The sequence below is a fragment of the Clarias gariepinus genome, chromosome 2 (genome assembly GCF_024256425.1).
Source record: "Clarias gariepinus isolate MV-2021 ecotype Netherlands chromosome 2, CGAR_prim_01v2, whole genome shotgun sequence".
NCBI lineage: Eukaryota > Metazoa > Chordata > Actinopteri > Siluriformes > Clariidae > Clarias > Clarias gariepinus.
Window position 1 is genome coordinate 21,855,598 of NC_071101.1, and position 26,911 is coordinate 21,882,508.

At 35.7% G+C, this 26,911-nt stretch overlaps 2 protein-coding genes across 2 annotated transcripts in view; both read left to right on the forward strand.

Annotated features, from left to right (window-relative positions):
* The first annotated feature begins 3,433 nt into the window (after positions 1-3,433).
* Positions 3,434-10,323, forward strand: ehf (ets homologous factor). Its single transcript, XM_053484434.1, has 9 exons — positions 3,434-3,504; positions 4,801-4,909; positions 5,464-5,721; positions 6,525-6,584; positions 6,703-6,753; positions 6,839-6,907; positions 7,942-7,986; positions 8,148-8,343; positions 8,445-10,323. The coding sequence occupies exons 2-9, from the start codon at positions 4,810-4,812 to the stop codon at positions 8,542-8,544; spliced, it is 879 nt and encodes a 292-aa protein (XP_053340409.1). The 5' UTR covers positions 3,434-3,504; positions 4,801-4,809; the 3' UTR covers positions 8,545-10,323.
* A 6,744-nt stretch (positions 10,324-17,067) lies between these two features.
* The window catches only part of pdhx (pyruvate dehydrogenase complex component X), a 53,616-nt gene continuing 43,772 nt past the window's right edge, over positions 17,068-26,911 (forward strand). Inside the window, exons 1-2 of the mRNA XM_053475757.1 lie at positions 17,068-17,387; positions 21,068-21,151. Of these exons, the coding sequence (XP_053331732.1) occupies positions 17,261-17,387; positions 21,068-21,151 (211 nt within the window). The 5' untranslated portion in view covers positions 17,068-17,260. The remainder of the gene's footprint in view (positions 17,388-21,067; positions 21,152-26,911) is intronic.

The window sequence follows — 26,911 nt, forward strand, 5'->3', positions numbered from 1 at the left end:
GCACACTCCATAGTGTTCTTTCATCTCTATCTTTTCTTTCTCGCCACCCACATCTGTGTCTTTTCCCCCGTTCTCATCTTATATTATATTTTGTTGGCCATCATTATCCTGATTAATTTACCAGCTAATTCACACTTCTTATTCATGCTTACTCCAACATTCACATATATAAACTGTGATAAAACACTACTTTGTCTAGAGCAGTGGTTTAGTTTTGGCTATTTCTTGTGAGTTTACTGGGCAAAGAGTGCCACCAAGAGGAATCAGGTAGATTACAATGCAGTGTGTGTGTTTGCGTGATTGCATGCGTGTATGTGTGTGTGTGTGTGTGTGTGTGTGTGAGAGAGAGAGAGAGAGAGAAAGAAAGAGAGAGAGAGAGAGAGAGAGAGAGAGAAACTGTCTGTGTGACTTTAGGGGGAGCAGGAAATCAGGCACAGAATGTCATAACACACTGTAGCATGTGACCTCCCAGTTCGACTCTTGTAATTAGATATTATCATGTCATTACACAGAACTGTTGTATGAAATATGCAACAAGTGGACATAGCATGTACGCTGACTCACACACATACACACACAAACACACACGCAGAGACCGAAAGAGAGAAAGAGAGAGAGAGAATTCCACTTTTTTCATAAATAATTCCTAGACTGCTGAGCTGGATAGAATAATTACATACCCATTGTTCTCTTTAAATACAAATACATAAAATAGTAATTTAGCCCAAGAAATTGTAATGTATATCTGTGTCTATATAAAGATACCCTAATAAAGATGCTCACTCTAGGTTCTTTCTAGTTAATTTTATCATCTTCTTTATGTATCTGTACAACTTTGTACTAATAAATGTGTAAAATATTAATGCATACTGTTTAAAGAATGAGAAGGTCAATTATATAGAGTTTATATTATATAGACATTATATATTATATATGTAGATATTATCATAGACTCCTGGTGTATTGCAATGTATGGTGATATTATCTTTTTATTAAACATTTGATTTATGTTACACATAGGGTTACACTTCATTGAATGTATGTAACATTAATGTGATTGAATATATTGGAATGGAATCTCTCCTCCAAACTGTATGTGCAGAGTTTGCATATTCTTCATAAATTTCTTCCAAGTACTCTGCATTTCTCTTACAGACCAAATAATGCACTATAGGCTGATTTGTCAGTTCCATTTGGCCCCATAGTGTATGATTGAGTGTGTGCTTGTGTCCTGTGATTGGTTGGCACTCCATCCAGAATGTCTGCCACCTTACTTGGAATCGGCTCCTAGCACCTATGCCCCCTACAACCTCCTCCCAGATAATATTACAGAATATTAATGCAATACTTTAGAAAAAAGAAAATCGAATTCACAAATTTTTTTTACCATGTCGAAAAATTCACAAATGTTGCTCATTTATCACAGTGGTTTGCTGTGAAGACCAAACTAATGAAAAGACGATTCAACATCTTTATTTTTGTGATGTAATATCATCATATGTAACATCATTAGTAATATCATTTGTGTCTCATCAGTGCAGACCTAAAGAAGGTAATGTTGAGCAAATATCATGTCTTTTTGTCTACAAATGGTGAACTTGGGTAAAACTGTGCACATTTAATTGCTGTGAATACAAATTTAACCACCTAGTACAAAAAAAAAAAATCAAACACTTAAATCAATTTGATAATTCCCAAATGAAATGTATTGTGTAATTCCTAAAATTATTTGGCTAAAGTTAATTAATTTAATAAAGTCAGTAATCAGCAGAAGTTAACCTGCCATGTGATCTTAGTATAAACACTGGAAGGTCACAGAGCCAGTTAGAGAATCAACCTAAACAAACAGCATCATGATTACCCAAAGAGCTTTTCAGGAGTAGATTCTGGCAAAGCACAGATTAAAGCTTGGTTAGCTTTTAAACTTTTACCATCAACTAAGGTATGTTTTTTTGTTTGTTTGTTTTTTATTGCATTTACAGTATTTTCCCCCTTACCTAGACACTTTAAATCTATTCATTTTCTTGTTGTAACACTGAAATATATGGATCAAAACTTAAGAAAGTTGTTGTACATCTTGTGCATTTTGTGGCTACAAATATTTGTTTTTTCTTTTCCAAAACCTTGTAATTAGACCAAAGTAATCTCATAACCTCTAGAACAGTAGTTGAACCTTTCTCAAGGTTATGATATTACTCTGGTCTAATCACAAAGTAAAGAGATCTAATTGTTGTGACATGAGTTGTACTACGTCATGAATCTGGTTATACATACAGTATATTAGACAGGTCACATTCGCACAAAACACTGGTAGCAGTTTAATTTACCAGTGTATATAATTTGTTAATTGTTTAAATTGTATCATTCATTGTATTAACAGTGTAAAGCTCACTGTCACTCATTAACTACTAGTACCAAATCTTTAGACAAATGACAGTGTAGTTGATCCAGCTAAGGTGGAGAGCAGACAGACATCAGCATGATAATTATACACAACAAGTGATGCTTACGATGAGGGATGTCACTGAACTGACCCTGACTTCTCTTATATTTTCTAAAAAGATAACTACTTAATAGAGCCACTTCAGTCAACAACACTATTAGCAGCTCTCTGAAGCACCACTGAACTCCCACAGCCTCACTGTGAAGAGCATGAAGCACAACGTCATGCATATGTGTTTAGGTTAATAGGAAAAGGCTTGAACATGATTATTATTATTATTATTAATTATTTTATTTTTTATATATATATATATATATATATATATATATAGAGAGAGAGAGAGAGAGAGAGAGAGAGAGAATTTTCATTCTTTGCAAAAAGGCCTACTGAAACCCTGCTCTCCCTGGAAAAGAACCTCACTGTTGTTTAAGATTACATGCAACCCTAAAGACCTTGTGAAGAACTTTTATGATGCTGAATACAATCATAAATTAAAGCAAACTGAAACTGAAAACAAGTCAAAAGTTAAATATATCAAATTTGTGAGAATATGAACTGGTATAACATTGAGTGCAATTCAGTGTACAGCTTATTGTTATAATGCCATTAGTACATGTGGTGCCATAAAAACAATTACAGAATAAATAAGGGAGGCATTACAAATCAATCACGATAAATACCTTAAATTATTATTATTTTATATATATATTTAATATATAATTAATATTGTGGATTCAGTATGTGCGATTTAAATTAGGTGTCATGCTTCAGAAAGTAAGATTAGAATTTAACAAGATTAACATACAGAAAGAGAGAGGGAGAGGGAGAGAGAGAGAGAGCAGCAACAGGTACACTTTCTCTTCCTCCTTAGTACGCAAATACTTACCTGTTGAAAAAAATAGACCAATCCAAGGAACAGGAAGCAGACAGGCTAAAATTCTCATTGGTGAACCAGGACTCACATTCTCCATTATAGTTCTGTAAGCCAAAGTCATTGCAAAACAGTGACAAGGACACCTTACAAGTCTGCACTGTGCAGTGAACATTATTCAACATCTCTGGTAAGTAATAACTTTATGACTTACGCACAAGCCCCTATCAATTATATATATAATATTATGTTGTATTACACTTAATTTTATGACCTAAATTATTTAGAAATCAGGGATTAATAAAGGATTTCTATGGTATTCAACTCTATATTAATGTGTGTGTGTCTGTGTGTGTGTGAGAGAGAGCTAAAGGGAGAGAGAGAGAGAGAGAAAGACAGAGAGAAAGAGATGAGAGAGAGAGAGAGAGAGTGTTTGTGTGTGTGTGTGTGTGTGTGTGTGTGTCATTCCATGCTTTGGAAAACAAAGTGGCATATTTATATTTTGAATTTCTTAGAAAAATATGTTTCTAAATTAAATGAATCAATAAGTCAATGTAAAAAATTTTTTCAATAATAATATGAATTATTCTTTATATTGTGGTTATTTTAAACTAATACTTGATTAATTATTATTTATTGATGTGTTTACCATAGCATATTTTGAAAGATAATTTACAGCTCTAGATATTACTAAGGGTCTAGTCTAGGGTTCAGGTGTGTAAATTACATCAGTGAAAGAAATAATGCTGATCATGTAATCAACCTCATTTCACTGGCATTGGGACTCTCCAGATGAGATCTGATTATAATACATTATTAATCATATATTTCAGTACAGTTTCAGTTGCTATGAATATAATGGCAAAAGTTTATAATAAATTAAAATAAACATAGTTTAAAATAGAAACTGCCAGTGTGACAAGTAATCAATTCTTAGCACCGTAACAAAAATAAATACTGTATAATACCATCACTGAAACTTACCAACAGTGCATTTACCAAGCAGTCTACACATTCATAAGTAATTATGGGGTTGGTTTGACATATTTTTCACACCCCACCTCACCCCACCGAAACACCCCCACCACGCACACACCCACAACAAATAAATAAATGAATAAATAATTAATTAATTAAAGTTTGACAAAGAGAGTAGCAGCTAGAGGCATAGATTAGAGAATGTGCCTCTGTGCCAAAAGAGCAATGACTAAGGCCTAGATTGTACTGTTAACTGAAAAAGAACAGGTGAACCTTTATTTATGCAAAGCAGTAAGTGTCATTCCTGTGTAAATGCGTTTTTGTTTGTTTGGTTAAGCAAGGCATGAAACACACCCACACAATTATGATATACATTTTGGGCAAGATACAGGTTCTTTTATCTTACTTTGGTTCAAATTGAAAATTTTATCAGTTATATAGCTTATAGTTTTCTTTGATTGTAACACCTTTCCAATTGCAGAAATGTTACTTTTTTTCATGCATGTAGTTCTGGACCATGGTCCTTCATAGTGGCTGCAGCATGAGCATCCCTGCTAGTATGAGTATTGAAAGCCAGCTGCCCACCTCCTGGAGCCCTCACTACAACAGCACAGATGGTACTGTCCACCTTCATTATATTAAACCACCCTCATGCTCATTTCAGCATGCTTCCACATGCAGCCTCAATAATCAGCTAATCAAATCAAACTTTTATATGTACAAACTTTCAAAGCTAAGATAAAATCACTCTCTCTTTACAAGTTCATAATATACCACAATTTTTAACTTTTATTATTATTTTTATTGTAGTATAGAATGTAATTAGGGATTACAATAGTATATTACTTTTGACAAACATATTTTTATTGCTTTTCTATTTATTCCTATTTTATTGCCAGACCTATTTAAATATTATGAACTATTTAGCGTTTTGTTATTTATTTGTTTTTGTTTGCCTGTTTGTTTGAACTTTTTCCTATTATTATTATTATTATTAGTAGTAGTAGTAGTAGTAGTAGTAGTAGTAGTAGTAGTAGCCACTTCTGCTTCCAGTAATATATGAATAGTAAATGCACCTGATACAATTATACTGTACAAATAGTATGCTGTCTCCTGCTATCATAAGCAAACAAACTTCCAATACCCAACTCTGTCATCTTTTTTTTTAAAGTGCCCATGGTGTCATCAGGTTATGCTAGTCGTCTGTGGACCCAGGATCTCCATCCACAGTATTGGTCCAAATATCAGGTGTGGGAATGGCTTCAGCAGACCCTAGATGTGCACCAGATTGATGCCACATCCATCCCATTCAGTAACTTTGACCTGGATGGAAGACAGCTGTGTAGCATGAGCTTTCAGGACTTTACTCATTTGGCAGGATCTGTTGGTCCTGTCCTCTACCAGAGTTTGACTGATCTCAAGTGGAGCAGTAAGTTTTAGCTTGGGCTCAAAAATCTTACTGTATACTTAATAACGAAATAAACTGAACAGGAACTGCTGGCATCAGGCAAATAATTTAATAATGACTGGTTCAAAGTATCATAGCTTTAGACTGTTTTGTAATAAGTAACAAAACAATTACCAGTGTGTTTACTTTAGTCACATACAGTATACTGTGTGTGGCAGACACCTAGATGTTTACTCCAAATTAAAAACTAATGAATAAATAAATAAATCTCCCATGTAAAATGTGCATTGTCTAAAGTAAATGATATGTACTGTATAGCCAGAAAATGGCCACAGACCTGTTTTCACAATAACAAGATGGTGTACTTGGTAGCATTTCCACCTCACAACTTTAGGGTCCCCAACTCAATCTTAAGCTCACGTTACTCTTATGTTATTTCAGTGTTTTCTCTTGGTTCTTCAGTTAGCTTCAAAATGTAAACATTACCAACATTTCCCAAAGGTGTGAATGAGTATGTGAATGTGTGGGTGTACTGCCAACTGACAGGCCGTGTGCTTTAGTTAGGTTCTGGCTTCACTGTAACCCTGACACAAATGAATAAATGCTACTTTTAGTTTCAAGAGTGAACTTTTTTTTTTTTTGCAGAGCTATTCAGTTGAAGTGTGAGAACAAGAAAAACATGTTTTACTTGTTTGAATCAGGGAAATAAAGAAAATCAACACCTTACAGCCTGTACTACACTGGGCTTCATACTACAGTTAGAGAAATAGAAAGAAAAAAAAGACTTTTCTTAGCATAAACTCATTTTTATGTCATTTGGACAGGTCAATATGGCTCTTCGGCAGACATGTTTACGCCAGGGGATATTAAAACAGAATTAGATGGTAAGTATGTTTTGACAAATTCATAAAACATTTTTTCTTTGTAAATTGTTTTAAAACTGTTTGGAAATTGTTGTAATTATTAATGATGACTTTATAAACCAACATGTATGTTTAATAGATCTTCCATGTTCAATCTGCCCAGAGGAGCCCAATTTCTACACCACCTCAGGTAGATACCTGTTTAATTTTGATTAATTTTGATTGAGGATATTAAAGTTTCATGCACTAATCATCTCACAATTATCCTTTAACAGAGCATTTTGACATTAAAACCCCGTTTCAGCCAACGACAGTTATGACTCCACCAGCTCCCTGTAGTCCAGGTATGAAGCATAACCCAGTCCAAACCAATCAATACACACCTACACAATGATCATAATGGCAAATCTGAGCTGATCATGTACTACACGGGAGATGTTCTTACCACATTAGATAGTGACATTACTGAACTGTAGCTCTTATACTATTACTTACAGAGTCATACTGTATAAGGCAGTGTTAACGAAAAAGAAATTATGAGCTATGCTGACACTACCCCACATTATGTTCATTTATAAACCAATTTCCTGTCAGGTCCATAAAATGTATCCTTTAATGTAGTGGCTTTCAATTATAGGCCATGTCAAAACCCCTTTCAGTCATTTAGTCACGTATACTACTTTTTTCAGTGCCTTTCTATTAGCTTGCCTTGTGTATTTGATTCTAAAGGTCAACTGGACATGTCACAATTAACATTAAGTTTTCCCCTACTGAAATTATTTAATCCATTAGTTCATTTGAACAAACCATGAGCTATATCTGTAATATAATGAATGAACACTTGTTAAGTATCTAATACTTTTATTAACTGACATTTGGCCCTAGTCAACACATGCCATACCCCATGTTCATACTAACCATGACTAAAATGAGCCAGCACCTTGTGGGTGTTTAGCTATCAAATTTCAGAAATGAGGCTGAATATTGAGAATGGAGGACAGTAGTAAGTAAGGTATAAAATGTTCCGTAATGTTTTTGAAGTCAGACATTGATTAAACATTAGTTAAGGCAGACATATTTGAGCAACTGTCAATTAACACTTATTAATTTCTGAGGCATTTTTAGGCATAAGTATGTAGTAAATAATGTTAGTAAAGGAAACTATAATGTAAAATATTATAATGAAATGTCTAGTTGTATATTTTCCATTACTCATTTTGCTGATCCTTTTGTCCAAAGCAGCGTATAATACAGAGAAAATGCAACTGGGCAATTGAGGAATCCATAATAACAACTTTCTGATGGCGTGTACATCTTATTCTTTTAGTCAATTTATTTATTTAAATTTTGTAACTATAAACTTTTTTTGAATATACAGACCCTAAAAGACCCCACAGTCGCTCTCACCAAGTGAAAAAACACAGTGAGTATTTCCCCTAAAAATCTTTTACACATACTTCAACCATTTCTGTAAACGTCATGTATTTTATATCGAAACAATTAAAGCAATGTTTTTGCACATTAGCTATATGGATTTTTTAAAATCAAGCTCTTCTCAGCAAACTTACATTCCTGGTTGTTTAGACCCTCGTGGGACCCATCTGTGGGAGTTCATACGGGATATTTTGCTAAACCCAGAAAGGAACCCAGGGTTGATAAAATGGGAGAACAGGTCAGAGGGTGTATTTCGCTTCTTGAAGTCTGAGGCTGTAGCACAGCTATGGGGCAAGAAGAAGAATAACAGCAGCATGACCTATGAGAAGCTTAGTCGAGCAATGAGGTAATATACATCTTCCTTTATCTTCCATTATTTACTGGCACAAATATTATACACAGCGTTTTATTTAATAATTTTTTGCTTCTGGTTGTTTCTTTATAAAGATATTACTACAAACGAGAGATTTTAGAACGCGTGGATGGACGCAGGCTGGTCTACAAATTTGGAAGGAATGCACGTGGATGGAGAGAAACAGAGAAGTGAAAGAGTTGGCCACATGTTTATTTTCTTATTTTTCTTGTGAAGTCTCTAATTTATAACATTATGACTTTTACATTATGTTGTTTCTCTATAAGAAGGAGTGTGTTGTCTTTTTTATGTTGCTTGTATTTATAACTTTTTTTGTTTGTTTGTATGAATCAAAAACAAAGTTTAGCTGCATTGATCTGTGAATTAATAGTGTCTCTCTTACAAGTTACAGATAAAAAAAAAACACTCTTATATTGATGAACCTCTATATAGCTTCCATGCAGTGCATTTAACATACTGTTGAGTTGGATAAGCTGGGTTAAAAGACACTTTATACAACTCACAATAATCTCATTAATTCCACCTAAACCAGAAAACCAGGTGTTTTAACATATGATGAAACACTACTGCTGTATTTGCTGTATGTTTTCCAATAGAACATGAACATGAACATTTTAAAAAATTATTTCAATGATACTTTGAAATCAAAACGCATGGCTGAAATAATATACTGGCTAGACAAAAACAAAAGTCACACTAATACTAACAAGTTAATATGTTGTTAGGTGATTTTTATCCTTCATTTTGGCATGACATTGAATTGTGTCAAGAATTTTATGCAACATTACAACATTTATTTGCATCCACAATAACATTAATTTCTTGCTGACATCTTGTATTGATGACAAGAGAGTCCAACCTATCCCTACAATATTCTCCATCACATTTCAAAACCTCTCAATGGGGTTAAAGTCAAAACTCTATAGTGGCCAATTTGATTCCTTATGCTCTCAACAGCATTATTTTTTATGTTGAGTCCTAAAAAAGTACCCATGCCATTACAGAAGGAAAAAAGTGGAGATTCAGAAAGTGAACTGACTTCTTTTTATAGCCGTATGACAATGCTGAGCCTAGGCCTGACCAACTGAAGCAGCCCCAGATCATAACACTGCCCCCAGAGTCTTGTACACTGGGCACTATGCAGGATTGGTGCATTGCTTCTTACCCTGATGCACCCATTACTGTGGAATAGGGTCAAAACTGTTTAGCCTCAATCCTGTGAGTTCTCATCACACTGTGATTGTGGAAACTCTCTTTTACTACAGAAACTGTCTGGGGTTTCTATTGTAAATTGTATGTGCCTTTACCAAACATTCTAAGTGATTATGCTCATTTATGATTTTGTTTTATCTAATTTCCTCACTTTTCCACAAAGTAGGTGAGCCATCATTCTCCTTCCAAATTTTAGTATTGGATAAGCAGATTTTTAAGACAGATAGGACTTTTTGACCCAATTTAAGTAATTTCAGCAACCTCCTTATTAAATGTATTGGCTTGTTGTAGGCCAATAAAATTACCCTTAAATGCAGCAACATTTGTTCTATGAATTGTCTTCTATTCTATGATTTGTCTTTTGACATGGCTGTGAGAAGCTAGTTAAGGTCAAAGAAAGATTTGTCTCCAGCTGAATATTAATTACTGCAGTAATTTTCCAATAAAAAGCTCTTAAGAATTCTCTTATTTACATTCAAAAGTTCATCTATTTTAACCAGGTTGTGTATGAGAGGTATCTTTTAAGCAGTACCTCTCTTAATACTGATTAAAAAAAACAACTTTCAGTCTTATACTGCCTTTCTCTATGGCACTTATTGTTGGTCATATTTTAAATATATTTTATTGTGAACCACAAAAGGCTGGAAAGTTTACTGTATAGACTATACAGTGTTTCAACTGTCTTTGATGAGAAAACAATGTGTGTGTACAGAGCATTTGTAAACGTTATGCTTCAATAAAAAAATGCTGAAGTAATTTTTATGTTTTATACTTTTAAAATGTGTTTTTACCTTAAATACAAAGAAATATAACTTTGTTCACTAATCAGCAGCTAGATATCAAGGCAAATCAATCAGCGCGAATGTGCTACTAATTTATCAGAGCAATCACAGCCGACTAATCTCTCATAAAACCAAATGCCAGGGTGTTAACTGTTCTGTGATCTGTGCCATAGCCACATTGGCTGAAGTCTGTACCTCCAGACAATAGGCAGCTGCTGGCCCTTTAGATACTCTCTAAGATTAGCTTCTCATCATTTTATGGCCCCATCTCTCTCTGATCCTGTCTAATACTTTACAATTAAAATCCAGCATGCATGATTTGTCCATCGTCTATCATTCTTCCAACTATAAACGGTTTATTGCTATTCCATAACAACCATAACGACATACTGGAACTTATTTAATCTCCTCAAAAGCTTATAAAAATTAGATCAAGAATAATACTATTACTACAGCTGTCAGGGGCACTTCTACCCAAAAAACTGTAACCTACTAAAAAATATGTAAGTTTTTAAGATTTTTTTTTCTAAATTGAAAGCATTTTGTCCAGGAGAACTCAACATTTTGTTTTACCTTAAGGTAAGTACATTTGCAAAAATAGGTAATAATCATGGATGTATTATATAATTATGTAATTAAAATATACTATTGCTTTATTTTAGCTATGTTAATGAAATTTCACTTGCCAGTATATTTGCTAACATATTTCAAACAAAAATACAGAAAAAAGGTAATGCAGAGTTGTACGATTTGACAGCAAAGTTACAATAACCTAAAAATCGCTAATTACCTTAAGAACTGGAATCTGAGTCTAAAGTAGGCACAGGTTCACCAAATTTGGGCAGTTGAAGATAAAAATTATCCCCTGGTCTAATGAAACCTACATTCTATTATAGGACTGGCCTATATGCACAGTCAGAATTTGGCACCAACTGCATGAACGCATGGACTGGCTTGAGTCAACAGTTCAGAATAGTGAAAGTGCTACAACAGGGTATTATTATATGTAATTTATAATATATAGGAGTATTTATAATCACTAAATTATACAGGAGTCAGTGTGGTTCAAAAAGTAATATACTAATAATATTTAGTAACTAAATACATACTACATGTAGTTTATATTTATTAACTACATGGCCAAAAACGGCACATTTCAGACAGCCCAACTACATGGGCTGCAACAAGCTAAGAAAACAACTATGGAGATTTTACTTACTGCTATTGTGGTAAGAAACCTTTAAAACATCATAAAATTTTGTGTAATGCTGAACAATCTACCTCACAGAATAAATGTTTATATAAATGGTTTAAAAAAAATAAGGAAATACATTTGAATTGAATAGAAATCACAGCTATGTTTAATAGTAAAAGTAAGCACATTTTCACACACACAATGCCTCAAGAGCTCACATGACTAGGAATAAACAGCTGCATGGCTATGCTAGCGGGGCTGAGGAAATGAGATTTAAATTTGCTAAGGAACATAAAGATTCAATTTTGGAGTAATGAAAAATGTCCAGGCTGACCCTAAGCCAGAGCGACTGACACTTCAGGTAAGTAGAGAAGCACATGATGTGGTGTACCGATCATGCAAACGGCCCACTGTACAAGGCTCTGGATGCAGTCCTATGATCTGGGTTTGCCTCAGTTGGTCAGGTCTATGCTCAGAAACATCATGTTGCAATAAAAAGTAAAAAAAAAAAAAAAAAACTTTTTATACACTATAGGCAGTGTATAAATACACCTGATTATCCTTCATACTTGTTCATGCTTTATTCACTTCATGTTGTAATATAATAGCACTGTATAGGGAGAGGTCTAACATTACCAGTTAGGCAAATAGCTTGGTGTGATACAGACTCCCTTTTTTGCACATAAGCATCCATCTCATTTCCCTAATGCACCAGTGCAGCAAGAACATGCAAAGGAGAGGCCCGAGCTCTGATATCTCTATAAAGGTTATGCTCTGATGAGGCTATTTCGCTCATAAACAGAGATTTCTTAACATCGACATTTTTGACCAGTATATACAGTGTAATTATATATATATATATATATATATATATATATATATATATATATATATATATTCCTAGTATGAATATGAGGGTGTAGTAGGCAAGCTGTGTTTGCAGTTTTGCATGTAACAAAACCAGTTGTAATTTAGTCACATCCCCTCTTTCCAAAAAGAAACACAAAACTATTAAATAACCAGCCATTCTTGTTATGTGCCAACAGAGGTGTATAATCTGAACCATGCATGTGCATTTCTGTGGTCTGTCATTTTCACCCCCCAAAAGAATTTGCTTCGGTTACGTTTAGTTAAAGTATGTGGAACTAACTGGTCCAAATAAATGTTTCTTTATCTCTCTCTTTTAACCTCATCTGAGCAAAAGAATAATTTGGAGCTGTATTATTCTGCATGATTTGATTATATATAGCCACACACAAGCACAGAGCATGTCATTTTAGCATGTCATCTCAACTGATGTCTCCCATCGGACATCTCAAAGGGTTTTTTGAATGTGGGATGCGGTGATAAGAGCCTGTGATTCAGTATCTGCAGAAAGAACACAATGGCTCCTGTGAACTTCTCAGACCTGCTAACAGCTCTGCCATCTGCACTGTTGTCTTTCCCCTTATCTGCCATCACTTCCCTGTTCTTGCTACAGTACCCGATTGCCCTTACTCATAAATGATCATGTTGCAAGAACTATAAGCTAGTATATTTAAACTGCGGCTCATTGTGACCCTCGATTAATTTTACTGTGCATAACACCAAATACAGGCAAGGTTACCAGGATCAGGATTTATAATTAGATCCACATTACAGAAATATAACATGTGGCACATCTAATGCATTACAATGTTTGCTAGGTTCTGTGCAATTTTCTTATTTATAATGAAAAAAAAATCTTTTATTAACATATTTAAACTAGCCTTTTCATTTAAGACAATTATGTAAATGATAAATAAAATAAACATAATATCAATACGTAAAGGCAACATGAGGCTAGAATCCTTTTCAGTGTAATTTCTGTGTACTTGTGATATTTTGGTTTAAAATGATTTCTTTCTCTTTGTGTAGGTCATCAGTTAAGTTAATTGCTTCTAGTGGCAATAATGACTTCACATACTGACTCATCATCTATACCCCTTTATCCTGTATTCAGGGTCACGTGGGGCCTGGAGCGCACAAGCCGGTGTAAACGCTGGACAGGGTGCCAATCTATCGCAGGGCACACACATAGTCACACACTACAGGCAGTTTGAGAATGCCAGTTAGCTTAATCTGCAGGTCTTTGGACTGTGAGAGGAAACCCACCAATCACGGGCAAAACATTCCATCTGCATGCACACAGAGACGGCAATCGAGCCTGGTCAGAATTCTTATGGGGGGATAATGACATATGTTGTTTAAAATGCAAACAAGGTCTCTACAGAAGTCCATATCATGGTAGTGCTAAAGAGGCACTATAGACTACATTGCCCATCAGTTCCAGCACATCTTTGCAGCCACATTTGGCTCCTACTGTAACTATAACAGAAAGCTATTCCTAAAATAGAAGGGGCAGAACTATTTTAATGCATGTGGATACAGATCAAGCAGATCTGGGAAAATCAGATGCAGTTTAACCAAATCATGTCTAGCTTTCCCCTAATGATTTTTTTCTAGGGTGGAGTCTATAACTGGTGGTTTGGCCAGCCCAATGTAGCCAAAAACCAACAGTAGCATTACAGCTTTAGCCAAGCCGGAGGTTGATGAGAAGGCCTATTTAAACCAGCCCAAGCCAGAGGCCATTGAGTTGGCATCACAAGCAACATCTGAGCCAGATGTCCCATGTCCAACCAAGCTTAACCGCTGAGTAAAGTGAGGATGTCTTGTTTCCCTGTTCTGCTGAGGATACAATTTTACTTCATGGCCTGCTACTCGTGTCACTCCATTATCCTGCTCCACCTCAGATGTCGCCATATCATCTGGCTTCATCTTTCCACTGCATGGAGGCGATCACCCTGTCCTTTGTTGGACTGAGAATGTTGCTCTGTTTCCCCTTCTTAGCAAAAGACATTATTCCACCTCCATGCTCTGCTGAAATTGTGCCACCACCTCCACACACAGACAACTCTGCTCCCCTCTATGGCCTTGCAAAGAACATTGCTTTTTCCTCTGGGTATGTTCCTCTTTCTCTCTATCTTTATATATATATATATATATATATATATATATATATATGCTCATACACAGATATTGAATCATACTGTATAGTAAAACATATCTTTGTGTTTTAAATACTGTGCATTACATTGCATTCAGAACAAGGATGAGTGACCTGACAGCTGAGGTGCTTTTGCTAGCCCTGCATATTTACATCACACACCAAACAGAGCACTTTTCTCGTGGGATGGGGATATCCCAGACCTTTCTGTCCCCCAATTTACTGTCATTTTGGACTGAAGTCTATTCGCAACCAAAATGCCTTCTTCTCATTTGCTCTAGATCAGCTGAGAATCATTCAACTTATATTAAATTTAACCAATGGATAAACTGGATTTAGTTTACATGGAAGAAAAAAAAATGTATTGCCTTGACATAGCTAGGACAGGCGTTAGATTAAATGTATAAGTTCTTCAAGAAGTAAAATTTACCCCAAATACCCTGATTTCCATTTCTTGTCAGTGTGTCCGTTCTGACAAGGCAAAATAATTCTTTGTTAACCCCAAAATATTTAAACAATAAATTATTTATTTTTAACAATAACAAAAATTCTTAAATAAGGAAATAAATAAGTAGATATTAAGTGACTATAATTTTTTTATTATACTTTTTTTTTTTTTTTACAAAAATGTAAACAATAATATATTGCCCATTCTGAGCGTAATTTCGAAAGGCATGTAAGGAACTTCAGATAATTACTGCTTTAAAATTCTCTCCTTTTGTCTTACACATATAGCAAAGTTTTATTTCCTGTTGTGATCACATGTTTTTTGTGGGGTTTCCCCAGGCAGACTAACTCCCTATGCAAATTTTTAACTCACTTATTTCCTTAAGCGAAATGAATAAGTTGCTCAATAAGCTTCATATTAAACATGACCAGATTCTATATTCAGTATATTGCTCAAAAAAATTAAGGGAATACTTAGCCAGCTCTCGTTTGTGTATTTATATGAGGGGCATATTTCTTCAGTTATTTGTAAAGAGATATTTGTGACAGTTTTGAAAATCAGTCCATATCTACATCTGCATGCATCTGCAGACTATCATTGACTAAATTTTTCTTTCTCTTTACGTGCCTCTTTATCAGCGATCCTGGGCTTGATACTGTCTGCACACTTATGTTTTCCACTTTCCTCCTCATATCCCAAAAATATGCTTGTATTGGTAACTGGTAAATCAAATTTTAAATAAGTTTATGAACTTTTTTATTTTAAATCAAATTTAATTGCTATTTTAAATTTTAAGTGCTATTATTTTCTAATTCGTTTTATAGCTATCTTCTTCTCTTTTATGTAAAGCACTTTAAATTCCCATTGTGTATGAAATGTGCTATACAAATAAACTTGCCTTGCCAAACCTTACCTTGTTAGATAGGCCAGTGGGATATAGCGGCTCCCTGGCATGTCCTTTGTAATCGTAAGATGACCATCCATCGGAAAGGCTTTTTATACCACTTAAACTTTTCCACAAATAAAAATGTTAAAAGTGTGGCATGCATTGTATTCAGCGCGTTTACTCCGATACCCTTAACAAAAATACATTTACGTTTGTGCTTATAACGTGACAAAATATGAAACAGTTCAAGAGGTATGAATACTTTTTAAAGGCACTGTACAAGTCACAAGTATTTCCTCATTTCCTGTAAACATGGAAGAAAACTGGTTACTGGTTAATGTAATTCTTGTATTTCACAAGATACTTGTATTTATTTATCCAAAGTTCTCCTGTACTACTATAATCTTTACCTTCACTACCTGCTTTAAATTCAAAACACTGGTGCTTGCCTACCAGGCCAAACCACACCAACATGAAATCCCAATAATCTCATATTACAAATGAGGTGACCCACCATCTTTCAAGGCAGAAGGAAGACATTTAAACATCAAGACTATTGACTAATCTGGCACTCAGGGAGTGAAATGCACTTCCCCTGGCTGTCTGAAGCACAGTTACTGGTGCGTAAAACAATGACAGTCAATCAAGGACTAGAACAGCTGCCTCATCACCAAACAATTACATAAAAAAATGGGTTTTATGCTGTTAAATGCTGTTAATGTAAAAAAAATAAATAAATAAAAATAAAAACGTCTTAACCAATAGGAATTCCCACATATGATAAAAAATAAAGGCATTCCCTTTCCCTCATTACATGTATTGTTGACTGTGGTAGGTATCTCGACAACCATGTGGGAGACCTGGGTTTGATTCACAGCCAATGCCCAAACCTCAGTCACTGGGCGCAGTGTCAGTCCCAAGCCCCGATAAAGTGGAAGAGTTGCATCAAAACATGCGCCACATTGTTGTGCGGATCGAATCGTCCACTGTGGTGACCCCTTTACGAATGCACTCGAAACACTATCAAAACCCCTTTTCCTCACCTTTTTTTTTTTTTTTTTTTTTTACCCCTTTTCCTCATTGCACTATGCTACACTAGGTAGCGCTGTTTATCAGCAATACACTAGATGGCACTGTATCATGAAAACTAAAGAAGGATTTTATTTATTAGACATGCGTACATCGGGGGAAACTGTTAGCAAAATAAATGTATTTGGTTTCATTTATATTTAGAGTATACCGTCCCTATTTAAAATAAATTTAAAAACAACAACAACATCAAAAGATATATCGACATCGTTTTGTGGTCAGGCTTGTTTGGGGCAGGCTTAAGGACGCAAACATGGCGGCCTCCTTACGGCTAGGACAGCGAGCCGTTTTAACTGGTTTGAGGTTTATTTCGTTTAAAAGATGTCCTCACCTAAGTCAGAGTTCGTCCAGGAAACTGTTTCAGTCAGCATATTTATTAGGTAAGTGTGTTTTTTTTTCTGTTTGAACTGCATTTCGCTAGCTTGTTACACGACTACAGCTTAACTCTAGGTGCGTCTGCTAGCTAGCAGGCTTCTTACCTGTAAAGATAGCTGCTGTTCGGGAAGTTGCGCATAACTTTGCTGTTATTTTACGGAAGATGTTTTTGTCCTATATGCTGTGTGTGTGTTTTGTAGTGATGTTTCTGATGTATATAACTATGTGCATTTACACTAGCTCTGTGTACACCGTGGTCAGTCGTTGGAGGTCATTCAAGTAAGTTGTCTGTGTAGCTTTAATGGCATTCGTTCAGTTGTCAAACCGTTTTGACAGGTTATTAACAGATTTATTTATGTCTTAATCTTTGCCTAATCTGACGCATCTTCGTTTTTGTGGAGAACCAAATTCTATTATTTCAGTATTACATAAGGTTCGTGCTTAAACTCGTATTTCAGCTAAACATTAATTCCTAAGACCTTCATGATTTTAAATCTTACGTGACAGCGGACAGAACTGCGTGATATTTCAGACTGGATTTGATCAGCAACATGTCTATAATAATGTCTGTATTGCTACGAAAATTAAATAAAAATCTATTTTCTTATGTGCTGCTGCAATCTGAATAGCTTTCTTATAGCTTTGTGTACCTTTACCATAGGCCATCAGCACAATAATGCACAAACTAATGATGCACAATAATGACATTAAAATCACTGACAGGTGAGGTAATAAAATGAACATTATCCTGTTGCACCTATCAATGGGTGGGATCTATTGATTGGCACTAAGGGAACAGTCAGTTGTGAAAGTTGATGTGTTGGAATCAGGACACTGTCCAAAAGTGTAAGGACATAAGTGACTCTGACAAGGGCTAAAATACGTTGTGCATCTCCTGATATGAAGTGGTTGGCACCTACCTAAAGTGGTGCAAGGAAGGAAAACTGGTGAACCAGCAGCAGGGTCAGAGGAGCACAAGATTCACTGCTGCACTTTGTGAGTGAAAGCTAGCCCATCTGACCCCATATTTACTAGGCGTCTCAGAGTAGGACATCGCTCCTAAGTGGCCAAAAATTTGAGCAAAAGTTTGAGCAATTTATCAACGTTCTTAAAATAGGAAGTCATTCCTACCTCCACCAAAATGTTGGAGAGCTACACAGGTGTCCTAACTGGTAAGGAGTAGTGATAAAATGTCATTCAGGCAGAGACACGTGTGAAGAAGAGACGTTTAAGTGGCACTAGAGTGACACTGAAGTAATAAAAGTTTGGACAAAAATTTTAAATCATAATTTTTTTTTTTGTATAACAAAAATAAACATTGTGTGTGCTATTAAAATTATTTGAGTATACACAACTTTTTTCTTCAGATTCTCTGTTATAAGCAGTACTTCGTCACATTATTAACATAGTGTTACCCCTATTTTTCACACTCCTTAAGATTATGTACAGTAAGTTGACATTGATGTTTTCAGAAATTGCCATACACTAACTTTTTATATTTAATACAGAGGTAAGAAAAGGGCAGACTTTTCCTTTGATTATTTATTTTCTTTTTACTACATACTTCACAAGGAGAACAGTTTCATCTTCTCTTCAGTTTTGCTTTCTTTTCAAAATAATTTTGGTCAGATTTTAACAGTCCTAAACAGTTCTATTATAGAGCCTTAAACAGGTGTGATTGGAGCAGTCTGCAGTAAAGTCACGTAAGTTGTGCATAAAGCTGTCACACACCTGCTTTTTACACCATACGCAATATGCCATTTTGCGTTTCAGCCATTTAAAACTACAAAAACCTGTCACAAATACAACACCCACTATAAAGCCGCAAACATAATTTGTGTTTCAAAGTGTCATCAAAACCGACATCCAGCACTTTTCTTGGCGCAGTCCTTCTCCACACTGAAAGTAAGATTAGGAAACTTCTTAAACAACTTTTCTGTCCTACTCTGAGCTAGGACTATTTTCAGTCCTAAATTTATTTTGATTGCGATTTCTAGAAGTGATTCTTAGTCGCCTAGTAAATATACACCCTAATTTTTACAGAAGAGCTATTGTAGTACATATTGCTAAAAATGTCAGAACACATAATGCATCACAATTTGTTGATTATGGGGCTGCATAGCTGCAAACTGTTCAAAGTGCCCATGCTGACCTGTCTACCACCGAAAGTGCCTAAAATGGGCACATGAGCATCAGAGCATTTTGAGTATATTGGACAGTGTGTTGCATATCTCAGACACTGTTTGCTGATATTTTTCATGTTGTACATTTACACGTCTTGTGTGCATATAAAATGAGCACAAAATTAATATCTTTCTGTGCAGTATGAGGACAGAACGCAAAACTTACATGTTCACCAAAGGGTTTTATATCATGCATCTTGTATTATATATATATATATATATATATAAAATAAAACCCAAATCTTTAAAACTATTTTGATGTGATCTTTCTATTTGGTTAATCATTAGCATTTGCTCCAAACTGAGAAACTCTGGGCTTACTGACTGACATTCTCCACTTTTTTAGTTATAACAAAATTATTTTACACCAGAAACATTATGTGCAGATTTTCACTTTAGAACAACATTTAACATATTAATATTGTCGGACTTGACCAAACATTATTCATAAATAAGCACTGGATTCTTGTGCTCAGGTGTGTCCAGGAAAAGCACACTACGTGCCATCATCTGAAGCCTCCTTGGTAGATGGTAGCATCTTGCCCTCTAGATGGTAGCAGTTGACTCAGACAGACAGTGTTAATGAGAGAGTCTTGAGCTGTATGAGAGTGCTGAACTGTAGTGTTTTAGTAGTTAGTTGGAAGTGACTTTCTTACTGATCTGTATCATCACTGAGGTGTTCTTAAACATATCACTTGTAATTATTATATATCCTGTAGTATGTGGTGTCTTCCAGTCTCCATTCCTTCTCTGTTAAAACTTAACAGACTGGTTGAAACAATGTACAGCCAAGTCATTCTGACAGCTCTTTCTTGGTTGTGAAATGTGCAAGTCAGTCTCAAACTCATGTTTCATCTCATTACAATGAAACCATTTAAATCAAGGGTAGGATGAAGCATGCATGTCTAGACCTATAAACTGTGTCAGAGGTGTTGTATGCGAGTTAGGTGTGTGTATACAAATTGACAGCAAAGAAGGAAGAATATGAAACTATCAAGTACGACTACCAGAGAGTTTAAAAATAGTTACATGATATCAAAATGTACGAGTACTCATTATTAGATTTAGTGTAGATCCAGTGTTGCTTCTTAATGACCGCCTAAGAGTTTTTTTTTTTTTTTTTTTACGTCCATTCAGCACCTGGCATTAATTACACAAAGTTGTCCTTCCTTTCCTGCAAGCTTAGCAGTGGTGAGTCTGCTACTGCAAAGGTTGTTTCTAGATTACAGCAGCTTGGAGTGACTGCTGCTCTGGAAGGGTTTTGAATGCCTCTGCCACCCACTAAAACATGCACTCTGTCTACGGTGGTCTGTTGTCTTTTGTTTTTGAGGTTTGTTTGTGTGTAAACATATTGTTATTCACTAACAAATGTAATATTGTTAAGCGTTTTGTTTGTTTGTTATTTTTCCGTTTCGTCCAGGAAAACTGGCAAAAGTGAAATAATTTCAATTACAGATGTCGTCTGCCTTTCCTAATGCTGCATATCTCTGTGTCCCCTGCAGGGGTCACCCCTTTCAAAGTGCAGATGCCTGCCCTCTCACCCACCATGGAAGAGGGCAACATTGTAAAATGGCTGAAAAATGAAGGTGAGAGGGAATTGTTTACTCAGAGAGACAAGGTAGCTTGAGGTTACATATGTTAAATGTTGTAGCATTAACACATCATTAGATGGGCTAAAATTAAATAAACTTTCACCACACACTACTTTACATCTTTTTTAAAGCAGAGGTTCTCAAAAAGGTGGGAGTCATGGACCCTAACTTTTCAAAAATTTTCAATGACCCACTCAAACACAATCCAGCTATTATTTATTAAACACTTTAGGTTAATTAATACAAATGACCAGGCAGACAGGCTAATCAAATATTTATAAAAAATAATTAAATAAAATTGTAGACATCTGGGCCCTGTCTAACAGTAGATCGTCTGAGACAAAAAAAAAATTGTAGACAGCTTGATTTATTATTTTTTAAAATAAGTTTTTGAATAAAAAAAATAATTACCAAGAGGAAGCATATTCCCTCTCTGGCCACTATTAGCAAGGCCCACTACTGCTAGTACTGGGTTGGATGCCCTTTTCACTTAGGAACTACCCTAATTATTCAAGTCATAGATTCAATTTGATTGAGAGAATTTTTTTGCTGTGTAACATGATGCATTATCCTATGGTCATAAAGAATGGAAAGAAACAATTATAAGGTAGGTTGTGGCATTAAACAATGCTCAATTTGTATTAAGGGGCCCAAAGTTTGCCAAGAAAATACCCTGCACACAATTACACAACCACCTACCTGAAATCAAATCTTATCAGATTAGGTAACAGAGGTGCTGTTTGGAATACCTTGGTTGTAACGAGATGATATTTGAGTGACTGTTGACTTTCTTTCAGCTTTAACTAGTCTGGCTATTTTCCACCAACCTCTGGCATGAGCAAAGAACTTTTGCTGAGAGAACTGCTGCTCATTGAATACTGTCTCACTTTCCAACCATTCTCTTTAAACCATAAACAATCAAATTAGACTTGAGCCAGGACCGAGTTTCTTTAACTTCTACATTTTCTTATCTATGTAGGAGAATAGGATGATCGGGGTATCAAAACTTCATGCAATGCAAGCAAGCAAGGAGACATGACCCTGATCAGTAGCTGATATAACATTTTAACCAGGGCTATCTCTGTGCTATGATAAAGCCTTAATCAGTGGTTCTCAAAGTGTGGGGCGCGCCCCACTAGTGGGGAATACAGACATGACAGGTGGGGCGCAATGAACGGGAGGGAATTAGTGGAAAATAATAGGAAAGTACCTATTCTAATTCATGCTTTTCTTAATTGATTTATTTAATCTCTATTTTCTTAATCGGACACTCGAAACTAAATAATGACACACAAAGAAATGGATCATTAATACAAGTAAATTAAAATAACATCAGAGAAAAAGTGGAACCATAGTCCAACAATAACGGTTTAACGTCGGCATGTTATTTGCAGAGGAACAATATATAAGGAAACATTCGGTATTATATATGTAGTTTCATTTATTCCAATGTGTATGCTGATGTTTCTGTATTTTTGTTAAAAAATTTATATTTTTTCAGGCAGTACTAGTCTGGCATTTCTAGTTTCCAGTGTGGTAACAAAGTTGCTTTTTGATCCTTCAGGCGCTGAACAGAAGGGAAGATCAATATCGTTCTACGCTTTTTGTTGGTGTGCGGCATTTTGCGATGATCCCTAAATCATTCGTTGCGCCGTAGAGAATAATGGTGTTTATGCTTTTAAACATGTATAATTTAAGGCGGATGTAGCTTAAAGACGATATAGAGAGGAAATATATGTGAGTATCTTATTTTCGGGTTTATTTACGCAGCTATTGAATTCGGAGATGCGAATATCAAACTAACTTTACCGCGGACACAAACACGTGTTATGCGCTAAAATGCCCCCCTGCCACGGATTGCCCCCTACATAATCTGTATCAAATATTATATTATACATTTAAAGGTTTATTATTATCATATATATTATTACTATTATAATTAACCCTAGGCACGTGACAGCCGTCGAGACGATTAAAACAAATCCCCCAAAATGATTATTTTATGGCACGTTTATTTTGCAGGGGTTTGTCAATGTACAAATAACAAATTATTTATCACAAATTACACTAAATAAATATTGTTTGTGGTGAAAAATTACAGGAAACGATTTTTATTATAAAATAAGCAATATAAAAATATACATGTTGCATATGAAAAAAATATATAGGCTAATTTATATATTTTTTCTTCTATACAAAATTTTTTTATATTGCTTACTTTATAATTAAATTCATTTGTTATAATTTGTCATTTGTAAACCATAAACCTATGAATTTATGTTCTAATATATTATTTGAAAGAGATTATGTGTGTGGGGGAGCAATCTGTGGCATTTTAGACCATAACACAGTAGCGTACTGTATGTAGTGAGCATAATAACATCAATGGATACATTTGTTACATGGACCACAAAAAAGCAGGTGATTCAGCACTATCAGCCTAATCAACCAAAAATCCAGCCGAAAGGAAAACATGATGAAGCCTACTGTATGTTGCGTTTGGATTCATGGTGGGGATGGTGGGGGCAGAGGAGAGACCCGTGTGTGTGTTTTGTGTCTTAAACCGCTGGCAGCAGACAGCATGAGACAAAGTAGGAAGACACTTATCGACAACACACCCCAGTCACGTTAATTAGCCACTCGACTTCTTTGAAAGAAAGCTCTAGATAAGTGACGAAGTAAGCCTGTTATAACAAATGCACGTGTATTTTATCTGTTTTGAACTTGGTGTTATTTGATCTTACTGGTCTAGAAATTGATTTTTCAATAAATAGTAAACTTGGCCGTTTTGGTTATCATTTTGTTGACAAGTGGGGCTTGAAAATTCGCCTACCCCCATTAAGTGGGGAATGACAGAAAATGTTTGAGAACCACTGGCCTAAATCATGACTAATACATTTCATGAATGCTATTCTTGTGTAGGTATGAGCATTACTGCTCTTCTAGAACATTTTTACAATCCTGGAGATGAAGCTAAGATTTTATATTAATCTATTGTTGAACAACTGACAGGTGTCAAGATGGGTTTTTTAAATTATGGGTTTAATAACTGCTATATACATAGTCATTGCATATAACTGGACTGTAAAATAAATAAATTAATTAACTTAAAAAAAAAATTGGTAACACAGCTTTTTTAGGTTTGCTCAACTTTTAAAGAATTTTGCTGGCCAAACCTAATATTTAACATTTTTCTTAAGTTGACTCAATGTGTACCCAGTTTAAAATCTTAAGTTGAATTAGAATATTTAAGTCGGCTCAAGTAGTATTGGTTGTGGGCTCAGTTATATTTCTCTAGGGTTGACTTAGCCTGACTTAGTTGTCTCCCATTGTAACCCACTGATGTAGTTGGTTCAAATGATTGTTTTTTATGAAAAACGTGGTTGTCCAATAATTAAAACACAAACATTTATTTTAAAAAATAGTGGTCTGCAGAAAACGGGAATACAGGGTTTACTTTTTGAAGTTAGTCATGCTGAGACATATTCTGGCACATAACTGATCATAACTTCTCTTCTACTCAACTTTTTGATTTCATTGATAGTGTAGGTTTAACTTCAGGCAAATACCTAAATACAGCCAAAGTTTCATAAAATTATGTCTTTTGCTGTATGTACACTCACCTAAAGGATCATTAGGAACACCATACTAATACGGTGTTTGACCCCCTTTCGCCTTCAGAACTGCCTTCATTCTTCGTGGCATTGATTCAACAAGGTGCTGAAAGGATTCTTTAGAAATGTTGGCCCATATTGATAGAATAGCATCTTGCAGTTGATGGAGATTTTTTCGGAAGCACATCCGGTGCACGAAGCTCCTGTTCCACCACATCCTAAAGATGCTCTATTGGGTTGAGATCTGGTGACTGTGGGAGCCATTTTAGTACAGTGAACTCATTGTGATGATCAAGAAACCAATTTGAAATGATTCAAGCTTTGTGACATGGTGCATTATCCTGCTGGAAGTAGCTATCAGAGTATGGGTACATGGTGGTCAAAAAGGGATGCACATGGTCAGAAACAATGCTCAGGTAGCTGTGGTATTTAAACGATGCCCAATTGCCACTAAGGGGCCTAAAGTGTGCCAAGAAAACATCCCCCACACCATTACACCACCATCACCAGCCTGCACAGTGGTAACAAGGCATGATGGATCCATGTTCTCATTCTGTTTACGCCAAATTCTGACTCTACCATTTGAATGTCTCAACAGAAATCGAGACTCATCAGACCAGGCAACATTTTTTTTTGTCCAATTTTGGTGAGCTCATGCAAATTGTAGCCTCTTTCTCCTATTTGTAGTGGAGACGAGTGGTACCCGGTGGGGTCTTCTGCTGTTGTAGCGCATCCGCCTCAAGGTTGTGTGTGTTGTGGCTTCACAAATGCTTTGCTGCATACCTCGGTTTTAACGAGTTCGTTATTTTAGTCAAAGTTGCTCTTCTATCAGTTTGAATCAGTTGGCCCTTTCTCCTCTGACCTCTAGCATTAACGAGGCATTTTCGCCCACAGAACTGCCGCATACTGGATGTTTTTCCCTTTCCACACCATTCTTTGTAAACCCTATAAATTGGTGTGTGTGAAAATTCCAGTAACAGAGCAGATTGTGAAATACTCAGACTGGCCCGTCTGGCACCAACAGCCATGCCATGCTCAAAATTGCTTAAATCACCTTTCTTTTCTATTCTGACATTCAGTTTGGAGTTCAGGAGATTGTCATGACCAGGACCACACCCCTAAATGCATAGAAACAACTGCCATGTGATTTGTTGATTAGATAATTGCATTAATAAGAAACTGAACAGGTGTTCCTAATAATTCTTTAGGTGAGTGTATGTCTATGTCTAGACAGTCAGACATACATGCAGACAGAAAGATTTTCTGAAAACTGTTTTTTTGTTTTCCAATGTATGAAAGGTGGGCAAGGGGTAGCTCAGTGGTTAAGGCATTGGACTACGGTTCAGAAGATCCCAGGTTCAAACCCCACAACCACCAAGTTGCCACTGTTGGGCCCTTGAGCAAGGCCCTGATGGAGATGTGTAATGAGAATTAAAAAAATGTAAGTCGCTCTGGATAAGAGCGTCTGTCAAATGCCTAAATGAAACGTAAAGATATAATCAAAGCAGTTTGTTCTGACCAATGTACAGGCAAAACCTTTTATTATATTTATATAGCTTTCCAAGTGGCCCTTTGACCTAGGTTTTACAATGGGTCAGAATAACAAATGGTGTGTGCTTTACATGAATGGCACAGTGTGTCTGGATTTTTCTTTACTTCTCTCATATAGTGAGATGCACTATATGGTATCTCAGGGCTGTTTGTCCTGATATTGGATTCCAGCACACTTGTGGTGTGACAAGAAAACATCAGTATGGGTTTCAGAATCCAAATTATTGCTTTTAAGTTTTTAAACCTCACAGCTTCGTTTTGATCCATAGTGTACATGCCACACACGGATACGCACACACTCTGTGCCCATGTGAGACAGAGATAGAGACACACAGAGACAGAGTGAGGGAGAACCCATTGTCTTCTAATTGCAGTAATTTTTCATGGATAATTAAATGCAAATGTATTCACGAGCACTCCCATGTCTGGAATGCGAGTGTGGATGACGGTACATTATCATGTGCTACTGTGTTTGATGACCTGCTGTGCAGCACAGAATATCTAGGACCATGGTGATGGAGCACACATAAAAATTTGTCCTTGTGGTAGCTTAAATTTAATGTTGAATATCTAGATGTGGATTTCTTCA

Excerpts from the sequence above, each read along its gene's own strand:
- ehf (XM_053484434.1), top strand. The coding sequence starts at position 4,810 with ATGGTCCTTCATAGTGGCTGCAGCATGAGCATCCCTGCTAGTATGAGT. Across the intron at positions 5,722-6,524 it reads GACTGATCTCAAGTGGAGCA|GTCAATATGGCTCTTCGGCA; the intron begins GTAAGTTTTAGC and ends TCATTTGGACAG. Across the intron at positions 7,987-8,147 it reads TCACCAAGTGAAAAAACACA|ACCCTCGTGGGACCCATCTG; the intron begins GTGAGTATTTCC and ends CTGGTTGTTTAG.